Raw genomic sequence first — 13,476 nt, 5'->3', positions numbered from 1 at the left:
GAACATTTACAGTTGGGAGAAGCTTCACAAACAGACTTTTCAATGTACTGTAATTTTTTCTTCTCTAAGGCAGCTTGGCTTAGGAGATTATAGGAAGAGAAAAATGAAGGAAATCAGTTTTTTTTTTTTTTAATTGTGGTGCCTCTTAACTGTTCTGTCATAAACTACTTTTTCATTGGGGGGAAGATGTTTAGATCAAATCAGTTTTTCCCAAATTGTGTTCTGAGATCTTCAGACAACTGGCATGAGAGTCAGGTGGATGCTTGCTTGCTGAAAATGAAAATTCTTGGGCCCTCAACCTATAGAGTCAGTCTCTTGAGTCAGACCAATCTGCCAATTCTAGCTGTTTTGTAGACATACTAGAGTTTGAGATCCATTGGGCGAGGTGAACCTCAGGGCCCCTTCCTCCTACAAAATTTTGTGAGGCTTGGATGGTCTTTCCAAAATTAAGCTTGTTGGTGATGGAAATTTCTACTCCTCCCTTGCAATAAATTTAATAAACCTGAAAAGGGTTTCATCAAGTGGGATTTAGTTAACAGATAAAGTTTGGATAGTTTAGCTAACTATCCAGAGAGCTAGTCAATCTTGGATTATTGGAAGGAATAGCGCTTAAATATTTATACAGGAAATTAGATTTAAAATAGACCAATCAAGTAACTTGAGTCTGTGGAGGTTACCTGCCATATCAGTAAACAAAGGATGTTGTGGCTATCAAGCCATCAGCCACTTCAGTGCCCTCCACACCCCCACCACCCCTGTGCACCCTGAGGGGATTCTGGATGGAGAAAAACAGGATACTGGCCCTAGGTGCTTATCAGAGGAATGATTTCAATGAGCCCAGACTCTTGCATCTTCCCATATACAGAAAAGCACCAAATTCTGTAACTTGAGACTTTTGTTTTTTGTTTAATTAGCAGAAATCTTTTGATGTTCAACCACCTGGTTTGTTTTTGCAAACTGCTGCGTATCTTGGCTCTTACCTCCTCAGAACAGTCCCTCAGAGCTATCTGAGAAACTGTCTCCTGTGGTTAAGTCCTCAGTACTTCCACCAGATAAAACACAATTTTCAACTTGTAGGTTGTGCATTGTTTTCAGTTAACAAGTCTCAGAAATTCTCATGATGTTTAGGAGGCTGATCAATTTTTGTGCACATGCATTTTCTGTTTAGTTTCAACAAATCCAAACTCGTTCAGGTTAGTTCCTCACTGGGTAGAGTTTGCTTGTCTTTGATACTTGCAAGAGATTGAAGAGTTCTTAGGGAGCCACATGAGGCCTTAGAAATCTAATGAGGAAGCTGACATCAAGAAGGAAGAGGAGAGTTTTCATTTCAGCAAATCCTTCCTTCTACTTGATGATTGGATTACAACACCCACTTCTGGTTGGTGAGGCTGTGGAGCAACTGAAACTCTCATATATTGTTGATAGGAGTGGGAAATGGTGAAGTTAAAAATGTACCTTTCTTATGACCTAGCAATTCCACTCCTAGGTATTTACCCAAGAGAAAGAGCACACATTCAAAGACTTATATTAGAATATAATTAACAGCTGTACTGGTAATAGACAAAAATCTGGAAATAGCTTAGATATGTATGAGCAGAAAGGCTAAACTATGGTATATTCATACAATAAAATATATCTACTACTGATGTACCTAAGACATAGATGAATTTCAAAATATTATACTGAATAAAAGAAGTCTCATGCAAAAGATTACATAATGTTATGATTCCATTTACATTACATGTTCCTGCTTCTGTTTATTTTTTCTCTGTGGACATAGTTCCAGGCTGCTCCATAGAAGAGAATCTGGCCAAGGGCCTGGGTTGGAAACAGTACACAGTTATAATGATAACCACCATTAACTGAATGCTTAAGGGCCTGGCACTACCCTGAAATTTGAGCATTACTTCTATTTTATGGATGAGAAAACTGGGCCTCAGACAGAGCATATGACTTGCCCAAAGCTACACAGGAAATAAGCACTGGAGCTAGGTTTATTTCTAGCTCAAGAATATCTTATTTCCAGAGCAGCAGTTTTACCCTGAGGGTAAAGAAGAGGATATTGGTAATGCACCAGAGAAATCAGCCTAGAATCTCTTCCTGGGGTTGGGGGAGGGAGGGAGGGAGGAAAGAGGGGAGGAAGAGCAGGAGGGGGAATATTAAAGAAGATATGCTATGGTCTTGTAGATTTTCTGTCAAGGCTAGAGACTGCCTTTTTGACCCTACTTCACAATATATTGAACAATTGTTAATTTGTTCCTCACAAAAGCCTGAAGCAGATAAGGAAATTGTCCTGAAGAAGTAAATTACAGTCATTCCTAGGTATCCTCCAGGAATTGGTTCCAGGGCCACCCATATCTTCATATCAAAAATCCATGAATAATTAAGTTTCTTATAAGATACACACCTCCTCCCATATACTTTAAATCGTTGCTAGGTTACTTACAATATGTAATACAATGTAAGTGTTTTGTAAATAGTTGTAAATACAGTGTAAATTGTTGCCAGGGCCTGGAAAATTCTATTTGTGCTTTTTGGGAACTTTCTGGAATTTGGGAGGTATGGAGTATTTTCTATCAAAGCTGGTTGAATTTGCGCTTGTGAAAGCAAGGGATATGACAGACTGCCAACTGTACAAGATCTAAGTGTTAAAGCAACCACTGACTGAAACCGCCCACTCTTGCTAGGCCTGTTAGTAACCACTTGCCTGAGTTATCTTACAACAGGAGCTCCTGGTAAGGAACGTGGAACTAACAAGCTACCACTAACTGGAAGAATTCGGGAAAGGTCAAAAGCAGAGAAGAGATGCCTGTCCATATGTCCTACCAACCTCCCAGAATTATTCTTGCTGCATCCATCTTGGCTGAGTAATGCATGCGACACCAAGAAGGACCCCGAGTCAGAATGATTGGCCAAAGACAACCCAGAAACTAATCTCATCACCATAAAACCTGAGACTGTGAGCCACGTGGCAGAGTGGTTCTCCTGGTTTCCCTTACCCTACTGTTCTCCACCTGGGTGCCTCTTTCCAATAAAGTCTCTTTCTTTGTCAGCTCATGTGTGTACTCGGACAATTCACTGTTAGACAAGAGCCCACTCTCGAGCCTTGGAAGGTGTTTCCTTTCCTGCAATATAAGCCTTGTAACTGGATTTTGAACTGATCTACAGGTCCTGTGGTGCACTTCCTGGTAGACTAAATCACAATGAAGGAAAGAGATACAAAATGTTTTTACAGATTTTTCTTTAATGCTTAATTGCTTCAGAGGGTAATAAGCAAAAGGACATGTTTTCTAGTCTCTCTTGAGGGCAGATGTGAATAAGAGTGCAGGTGGTATTGAGGTGGTCGGGAGGATGAGAGGTTCAGCTTTTGTCAATTCTGCTTTTCTGCTCTCATTAATGCCAATTTTCACGGCTTACACTAGTGATTCTGTTGCAGGGAAATGGGGCACAAGAAGACAGTCATGTCCCAAGTCTCGGGTGAGTTCCTGGGATGGGCCTGGGAGGGTCCTTGGCTTCACACAGGAAAGATTTCAAGAGTGACACATAGCAGAATTAAAGCAGGTTTATTTAGAGAGATATACATTCTATAGGCAGAATGCAGGCCATCTTAGGAGGTGAGAGTGGCCCCCAGGGGCCAGGATGGTTAGTTTTTATGGGCTGGGTAATTTCATAGGCTGTTAAGTGAAGGGACAGGGTTTTCCAGGAATTGAATCACTGCTCCCTTTTGGCCTTTTATGGTCAGCCTCGGAACTGTCATGGCACCTGTGGGTGTGTCGTTCAGTATATACTAATGTATTACAATGAGTGTATAATGAGGCTCGAGTTCAACTAGAAGTCGAATCTTGCTTCCATCTTGGGCCTAACAGAGTCTAACTAGTTTTTGTTGTGTCCTCAATGGCCGTGTCATTCTTTCAATGATTGTGCCCTGCCACCTTCCCTCCTGTCTCAATTCCAAAGGCAGTGCTTCTGATTCCTTTAAAACCCTCCTGTCCAGCAAGGTGAACTGAAGATGGATGAATCTCTGACATGGAAACTCCCTCAGTGGAGGTGTGTCACAGGCTCTTTGAGAAGCTGATGAAAACCTTGGAGACTTTCTCTATAGAAATGAACCTACATGTAAAATTCTCCATGCAATGACGAAAGGTCGATAGACCTGCTAAAACTTACCATGGCGGTCCCTGTTAAGAACCTCTGTATTTGTGGATAAAGCCTGGAGTACCTTGGGGTGGGGGTGAGGGTGGGCCTCCAGCAGAATGGTCCTAAGATTGTGAAAAGTATAGACCCACTGTTGTAAAAAACCTTGGATTGAGAGGAGAAGTTTCAGCTTTGCCACTTTACCAGCTGTGTGGCTTCAAATGAATCCTTTCTGAGTTTAAATTTCCTCATCCAGAAAATGAGGGTGATAGTGTCTGCCTTTGCTGGGAAGAATATCAGTGTGAGACAATCTTATTCTTTGTGAACTTTCAATCATTTAATAAATACTGATTTTGCCAGATAATCACCTAAGTACTGGGTTTACAGTCATGAATCAGTTATTAAGAATTTCCTGCCCTTATGGGGCAGGGAAACAGGTGATCAGTGATGAGTGACTGAAACAAGATGAAGCATATAATTACAAAGTATTCATTACCTTCATAGCTTTATCACTGAGTGTAGCAATGGGAAAGAACCTAGTGGAGAGACCTGAAACCACTAAGAATAGTTAGGGGAAATTCTTTGTAGGAGAATCCATTTAAGCCACTAAGTCATTAAGAAAACAGAAGTGGCAATGGAGATGGGGAGGAATAGGCTGATTGGAGACACATCTGTTTTATTAAAATCTGTCTAAACAATTTTTTTTTTGGATAGACAGTACATAGGATGTGATTCAAAATTCAAAAGGTATAAAAATAAATAGAGTGAAAGTTTCCCTTCTAACCAATGACCTAGTTCTTCTCCCTGGAAGTAACACACTGTATCCATTGCTTACATATTCCTCCAGCGACTTTTTTTTTAATATGCAAGCAAATACATTTCCACAAACGATATTATATTTTATGTAATGTTCTGTACCTTGTTTTTTTTCCTTAATGTATCTTGAAGCTCCATATTAGTATCTAAACAGATCCCACACTCATTTTGATGACTGCATTGTGTTCTATTGAGTGTACCATAATTTATTTGACCTTTCTCTAGTGATCTTAGTTTTCTGAATGCCGAGTTTTAAGCCAACTTTTTCACTCTCTCCTCTTTCACTTTTATCAAGAGGCTCTTTAGTTCTTCTTCACTATCTGCCATAAGGGTGGTGTCATCTGCATATCTGAGGTTATTGATATTTCTCCTGGCAATCTTGATTCCAGCTTGTGCTTCATCCAGCCCAGCGTTTCTCATGATGTACCTGCATAAGCAGGGTGACAATAGACAGCCTTGATGTACTTCTTTCCCAATTTGGAACCAGTCTGTTGTTCCATGTCCAGTTCTAACTGTTGCTTCTTGACCTGCATACAGATTTCTCAGGAAGCAGGTCAAGTGGTCTGGTATTCTTATCACTTTAAGAATTTTTCACAGTTTATTGTGATCCACACAGTCAAAGGCTTTGGCATAGTCAATAAAGCAGAAATAGATGTTTTTCTGGAATTCTCTTGTTATTTGGATTTTTTTTTTGCTTTGTCAACATTCAGAAAACTAAGATCATGGCATCCAGTCCCATCACTTTACAGCAAATAGATGGGGAAACAATGGAAATACTGACAGACTATTTTTTTTGGTCTCCAAAATCACTGGAGATGGTGACTGCAGCCAGTGAAATTAAAAGATGCTTGCTCCTTGGAAGAAAAGCTATGACCAACCTAGACAGCATATTAAAAAGCAGAGACATTACTTTGCCAACAAAGGTCCATCTAGTCAAAGCTTTGGTTTTTCCAGTAGTCATGTATGGATGTGAGAGTTGGACTGTAAAGAAAGCTGATCACCAAAGAATTGATGCTTTTGAACTATGGTGTTGGAGAAGACTCTTGAGAGTCCCTTGGACTGCAAGGAGATCCAACCAGTCCATCTTAAAGGACATCAGTCCTGAATATTCCATTGGAAGGACTGATGCTGAAGCTGAAATTCCAATACTTTGGCCACCTGACGCTAAGAACTGACACATTGGAAAAGACCCTGATAATGGGAAAGATTGAGGGCAGGAGGAGAAGGGGATGACAGAGGATGAGATGGTTGGATGGCATCACTGACTTAATGGACATGAGTTTGAGTAAACTCCAGGAGTTGGTGTTGGACAGGGAGACCTGGTGTGCTGCAGTCCATGGGGTCGCAAAGAGTCTGACATGACTGAGCAACTGAACTGAACTGGTGATGCAGGGCTTCTCTGGTGGCTCAGATAGTAAGGAATCTGCTGTCTGCAGTGCTGGAGACAGGATTTGATCCCTGGGTTGACAAGATCCCATGAAGAAGGAATGGCAACCCATTTTCTTGCCTGGAAAACTCCATAGACAGAGGAACCTGGCTTGCTGCAGTCCATGTGGTTGCAAAGAGTCAGACACGACTAAGTGAACAACACACACACACTAGTGACCTAGTCATGGACATTTTGGTTGCTTCCAAACTTTCGCTGTTACAAGCAATGCTGAATATGCCTATTTGTGCACATGTGAGTATATCTGTAGGATAAATTCCTTGAAGTAGAATTCCTGGGTGCTTTTGCAGTTTTGACAGACATTGTCATTCACCCTCCCCAGAGGTCTTACTGATTTGCAGTCCCAACCAGTAATGTTCGAGTCTTTCCCTGACATCTTTGCCAGTTACTGGATTATCAAATTTTTGGAGCTTGTGAATCTGATAAGGGAAGAATTTCTCAGGGTAGTTTTAATTATTTATTTCTTTTATTATGAGCAAGGTTGAACATTTTCCCCCACAGTTAGAAACCATTTGCATTTCCTTCTCTGTGAACTGCTTGCTCATAGACTCCAACAATTTTTCTTTCTGGCTGATGGTATTTTATTTTTGATTTGTAGAAGCCCTTTATATATGTCATTTGAATTGCAGTCATCTGTTCTATTCTGTTGTTTGTCTTTTGACTTTGCTTATGGTGCTATTTGCCATACAGAAATATTTAATTTTTAGTCATTGATATCAATAATTTCTTTTACAGTTCTGTGTTCTGAATCAACTTAGGCCATTCTACACTTTTTTATTGATGTATAGTTGATTAACAATATTAGTGAATCAATTACTTTCAGGTGTATAGCAAAATGGTTCACATATATATATATGCCAGGTTATTTCCATTATAGGTTTTTATGAGATATTGAATATAATTCCCTGCATTTACAGTAAATCTTTGTTGCTTATCTATTTTATGTATAACAGTTTGTATCTGTTAATCCCTCACTCCTAATTTATCACTCCTCCCCTTCGCCTTGGGGCTTCCCTGGTGACTCAGCAGTAAAGAATCAGCCTGCAGTGCAAGAGATGCAGGAGGTGCAGTTTCAATCCCTGGGTTGGTAAGATCCCTGGAGAAGGGCATGGCAACCCACTCCAGTATTCTTGCCTGGAGAATCCCATGGACAGAGAGCCTGGTGGGTTCATGGGATCACAAAGTGTCAGACAGACTGAAGTGACCTAGAATGTACGCACTCCTTCTCCTTTGGTAGCCATAAGTTTGTTTTCTATATCTATGAATCTGTTTCTGTTTTTTATAAAGCTTCATTTGTATTATTATTCAGATTCCACATACAAGTGATATAACATTTATTTGTCTTTCTCTGTCTGACTTACTTCACTTAATATTATATAATATCTTTAGGTCCATCCATGTTGCTACAAATGGCAATATTTCATTCTTTTTTATGGCTGAATAATATCTGATTGTTTTATATGTGTGTGTATGTGTGTGTGTAACACATCTTCTTTATTTAATCCTCTGTTGCTAGACATTTAGGTTGTTCCCATGTCTTGGCTATTGTAAATAGTGCTGCTATGAACAGTGGGGTGCTGTTTTCAAATTAGAGTTTTTAACTGTTTTGGATATAAGCCCAGGAGTGAGATTGACGGATTATATGGGAGCTCTATTGTTAGTTTTTTGAGGCACCTCTATACTGTTCTCCATAGTGGCTGCACCAATTTACATTCCCACCTATAGCATAGGAGGGTTCTCTTTTCTTCACACCCTCCCTAGCATTCATTATTTTTAGAGTTTTTGATGTTAGCCATTCTGACCACTGTGAGGTGATGCCTCATTGCAAGTTTTGATTTGTACTTCTCTAATAATTAGGGTGTTGAGCATCTTTTCATGTGCCTATTGGCTATCTATATATATTCTTTGGATAAATGTCTATTTAGGCCTTCTGCTTATTTTTTTTTTTTATTGAGTTGTATGAGCTGTTTGTATAGTATTTTTATTTTTAAAAGTTTTCTTCATATAGATCATGCAAGTATCTTAAGATATTCCCAGGTATTTTATCCATTTTCTTTTAGTGGCTTTTGTAAATAGGATGTATTCTTCCAATAGCTCTTCAGTTTGTGTATGTGGAAGTGGAAGTGTTAGTCACTTAGTCATGTCCGATTCTTTGTGACCCCATGGATTGTAGCCCACCAGGCTCCTCTGTCCATGGAATTTTCCAGGAAAGAATACTGGAGTGGGTTGCCACTCCCTTCTCTAGGGGATCTTCCTGACCCAGAGATCAAACCCAGGTCTCCCTCATTACAGGCAGATTCTTTACCATCTGAGCTGCCAGGGAAGCCCTGTTTGTGTATACGAAGGCTATATGTTAACTTTGAATATATTTCTATTTATCAATTTTGTATCTATAAATTTTATTGAATTATTTTTATAGTTATTTTTCAGTTGATCATTTTGATTTTCTAAGTATATAATCATAGCAAATGTAAATAATAATTTTACCTTCTCATTTCCAATTTTGTTCATTTACTTTTTTCCTTTTGCCTTACTACATTAGCTAGTATGTCCAGATAAAGTTTAAATAATAGTAATCAATAGTGATAAGAAAGACAACAAAACATTAAAAAATGACAAGTCACTCTGTCAACAATAAATGATCAGATGAGAGCAGGAGAAGTTTTAACTCCCAAGTGCAAAGATATGACTGCTAGCATTTTGGAATCCCTAAGACAATAACCTATTGACCCTAAAGTGGATGAAATTCAGCCAGTCAATAGACCTATCCAAGTACATATAGACCTTAATCTGTTTTCCTTTCCTCATTCTTACATATGATACTAAAGGATTACCAGTCTTTTCATAAAAGCTTACAATATGGAAAGAAATACAAAGAAAATCTATGAAAGAACTTAAAATGCATTCTAATCATATTTGAAGGGAAAGAGTTGTTGGGGGGTTTGTGTGTGTAACCGAGCTGAATTCTCAACTGTCCTGCCAGTAAATGAACAGACATTATTTAAAAATGATAAATAAAGAGCAGTTCAGTTCAGTTGCTCAGTCGTGTCCAACTCTTTGCGACCCCATGGACTGCAGCACACCAGGTCTCCCTGTCCAACACCAACTCCCGGAGTTTATTTGAACTCATGTCCGTTGAGTCGGTGATGCCATCCAACCATCTCATCCTCTGTCATCCCCTTCTCCTCCCCCTTCAATCATTCCCAGCTCAGGGTCTTTCCAATGAGTCAGTTCTTCGCATCAGGTGGCCAAACTATTAGAGTTTCAGCTTCAGCATCAGTCCTTCCAAAGAATATTCAGGACTGATTTCCTTTAGGATGGGCTGGTTGGATCTCCTTGCAGTCCAAGGGACTCTCAAGAGTCTTCTCCAACACCACAGTTAAAAAGCATCAGTTCTTCAGTGCTCAGGTTTCTTTACAGTCCATACTGGAAAAATCTCACATCCATACTGGAAAAACCATAGATTTGACTAGACAGACCTTTGTTGGCAAAGTAATTTTTCTGCTTTTTAATATGCTGTCTAGGTTGGTCATAACTTTTCTTCCAAGGAGCAAGTGTCTTTTAATTTCATGGCTTCACTCACCATCTGCAGGGATTTTGGAGCCCCCCAAAATAAAGTCTGTCACTGTTTCCATTGTTTCCCCATCTATTTGCCATGAAGTGATGGACCAGATGCCATAATCTTAGTTTCCTGAATGTTGAGGTTTTTTTTTTGAAACAGCTTTTTATTAAACAGCAAAGCGTAACTGCAACACAATTTTAAATGTTTGAAAATTAAGTCACAAAGAGATGCAAAATGTTTGCAGTATGACTATTATATATTCATACAGCTAAAGTCATCAAATTTTACACCAATACAAACATAAGATTATTCCATGATTAGCCTAAATTTAATAACTATAAACTATATTAGTGGATTTCTTTTCCTATTTAACATTTTAATTAACAACTACTGATTTCCTTACCAAATGGAACCTACTAAACTAAATTTTAAAAAACGGTTAAATGACTAAAATTCTGCAAACCAGTAGTTGGGTTTGCAGAAACTTCTGGGAGAAGTGATAAAATACTGAGAAAGCATCAATTAGTTTACATGTAAAACTCTCCCATCTTATTCATGACTCTGATACTAATCCACTCTTAATGGACTTTGCAAAGTTGATCTGCTGGTACTACAAATAAATCTGAGACCAAACTCTATTCTCTTCCAGGTGTGGTTTACATAAGGTTAGCCAAACTTAATCCATATTTTAAAATATTCCTTCCAAAATCCAATCTGTGCCAGAGAGAACATAAATCTGGAGAAGAAACATTTGGAGTTGGTTACAGGTACTTAAGAAGTACTTTTCCCACCCTATTTCTATTTTTCCTCAAAATTTTCTATTTCAAACACACACACAACCAGAACTCATCTTTTCAGATACCAAGTGGGTTATTTTGTGCAAAAGAAGTTTTTAATAATAAATCTTCCCCATACCATAATTCAAAGAAAAATCTTCATTTTTATAGCCTCCATTTTCAATTAATGTAAGAGAAACCTACTATCCTTACTACTAAACATAATAAATAAGCCCTAACTGAGAAAGTATCTTATTTTGGTCAAGTTTCAACAGTTAGAGTTCAGGCTACTCTCCTAGATGATTAGCTACTGAAATTACTTTTTACAAACGTGAAACCATTTTTTTCCCTAGGGGAAGGAAAAACAGGAAGAAAACAAATGGAAAAGAGGCACATGACGGTAGACAGGGCACATAAAGCTGTGCGTTCAGTACATGATTTTGGTTACTTTTTCACAACACGGTAGTTACTTGCTTGTATCTCTATGCCTATAATATAAGACAATACTAACCCTATAAATCAAAACAAATTTGATAAAACATTCATTTTCAAGTTTCATAAACATATGCATTTCTAATTATAAAGTCTCTACATTTGCACATTTTCATAGACTAACATAATACACAAACTCATGAAAGTCTTCTGTTATGCTCTTAATTTTGCCTAGATCTGACATTATCTTCATAAATACTCAGTGAAGCCACAAACAAAAGTACTGTAACTTTTGGAATCTATCCAAGTTTTAAAGAAAAAAAAAGATCAGCAGCAATTCCGTAAGACATAAGAGATATCAATCCCTTATTTTCTTTTGCTTTTTGTGTCAGTTGTTTGAAAAACACTAGAAGCTGACATGAGGTTTTCTATATATTGTTTGAGAACTTGGTTTTCTGATTTTAGCTTCAGATTTTCTTCCTTAACTGCATCTACTCTTGCAGACAGATCTTCAAGTGTGTGTTAGAGTTCCAATACTTGATTAATAAGTCATGTTTTTTCCTCCAGTTCCACCTGATTTTCAGCATCAACTGCATCCATGTCAGCATTCATCATCTTCGGTAACAAACTTCTGCGCCTTGGATACAAAATTCTTGATGAATGGTCTGCCTTCTGAGGCACCGGCAGGGGGAGGGTTTGGTAGGATGCCTCAGGCCTGGACACTTGGACCAACTGGCCTGAATGTTGAGTTTTTTGTGTTGTTTTTTTTTAATTTTTAAACTTTACATAATTGTATTAGTTTTGCCAAATATCAAAATGAATCCGCCACAGGTATACATGTGTTCCCCATCCTGGGGAACACATGAATGTTGAGTTTTAAGCCAACTTTTTCACTCTCCTCTTTCACTTTCATCAAGAGACTCTTTAGTTCTTCTTCACTTTCTGCCATAAGGGTGGTGTTATATGCATATCTGAGGTTATTGATATTTCTCCCAGCAATTTTGATTCCAGCTGTGCTTCATCCAGCTTAGCATTTCACATGATGTACTCTGGATATAAGTTAAATAAGGAGGGTGACAATATACAGCCTTGATGTACTCCTTTCCCAATTTGGAACTAGTCTGTTGTTCCATGTCCAGTTCTAACTGTTGCTTCTTAACCTGCATACAGATTTCTCAGGAGGCAGGTCAGGTGTTCTGGTATTCCCATCTCTTGAAGAATTTTCCAGAGTTTGTTGTGATCCACGCAAAGGCTTTTGCATAGTCAAAAAGCAGAAATAGATGTTTTTCTGGAACTCTCTTGCTTTTTCGATGATCCAATGGATGCTTGCAATTTGATCTCTGGTTCCTCTGCCTTTTCTAAAACCAGCTTGAACATCAGGAAGTTCACAATTCACATACTGATGAATCCTGGCTTGGAGAATTTTGAGCATTACTTTACTAGCATGTGAGATGAGTGCAATTGTGCGGTAGTTTGAGCATTCTTTGGCATTGCCTTTCTTTGGGACTGGAATGAAAACTGACCTTTTCCAGTCCTGTGGCCACTGCTGAGTTTTCCAAATTTGCTGGCATATTGAGTGCAACACTTTCACAGCATCATCTTTCAGGATTTGAAATAGCTCAACTGGAATTCCATCACCTCCACTAACTTTGTTTGTAGTGATGCTTCCTCAGGCCCACTTGACTTTGAATTCCAGGATGTCTGGCTCTAAGTGAGTGATCACAGCATTGTCATTATCTGGGTCATGAAGATCTTTTTTGTATAGTTCTTCTGTGTATTCTTGCCACCTCTTCTTAATATCTTCTGCTTCTATTAGGTCCATACCATTTCTGCCTTTTATTATGCTCATCTTTGCATGAAATGTTCCCTTGGTATCTCTAATTTTCTTTAAGAGATCTCTAGTCTTTCCCATTCTATTGTTTTCCTCTATTTCTTTGCACTGATCACGAGAAAGGCTTTCTTATCTCTCTTTGCTATTCTTTGGAACTCTGCATTCAGATGGGTATATCTTTCTTTTTCTCCTTTGCCTTTCACTTCTCTTCTTTTCATAGCTATTTGTAAGGCCTCCTCAGATAACCATTTTGCCTTTTTGCATTTCTTTCTCTTAGGGATGATTTTGATCACTGCCTCCTGTACAATATTATGAACTTCTGTCCATAGTTCATCAGGCACTCTGTCTATCAGATCTAGTCCCTTAAATCTATTTCTCACTTCCACTGTATAATTGTAAGGGATTTGATTTAGGTCATACCTGAATGGTCTAGTGGTTTTCCCTACTTTTTTCAATTTAAGTCTGAATTTGGCAATAA

General features: G+C 38.5%; 1 protein-coding gene across 1 annotated transcript in view; it reads right to left on the bottom strand.

Annotated features, from left to right (window-relative positions):
* Positions 1–10,347: 10,347 nt before the first annotated feature.
* Positions 10,348–13,476, bottom strand: part of LOC112577673 (short coiled-coil protein B-like) — a 37,831-nt gene continuing 34,702 nt past the window's right edge. Inside the window, 1 exon segment of the mRNA XM_045164344.1 lies at positions 10,348–11,904. Coding sequence (XP_045020279.1) covers positions 11,534–11,904 — 371 coding nt within the window. The 3' untranslated portion in view covers positions 10,348–11,533.

Source organism: Bubalus bubalis, chromosome X, assembly GCF_019923935.1.
Source record: "Bubalus bubalis isolate 160015118507 breed Murrah chromosome X, NDDB_SH_1, whole genome shotgun sequence".
Lineage (NCBI taxonomy): Eukaryota > Metazoa > Chordata > Mammalia > Artiodactyla > Bovidae > Bubalus > Bubalus bubalis.
Note: the sequence above shows the minus strand (reverse complement) of the source record. Positions and strands in the feature narration are given on the sequence as shown.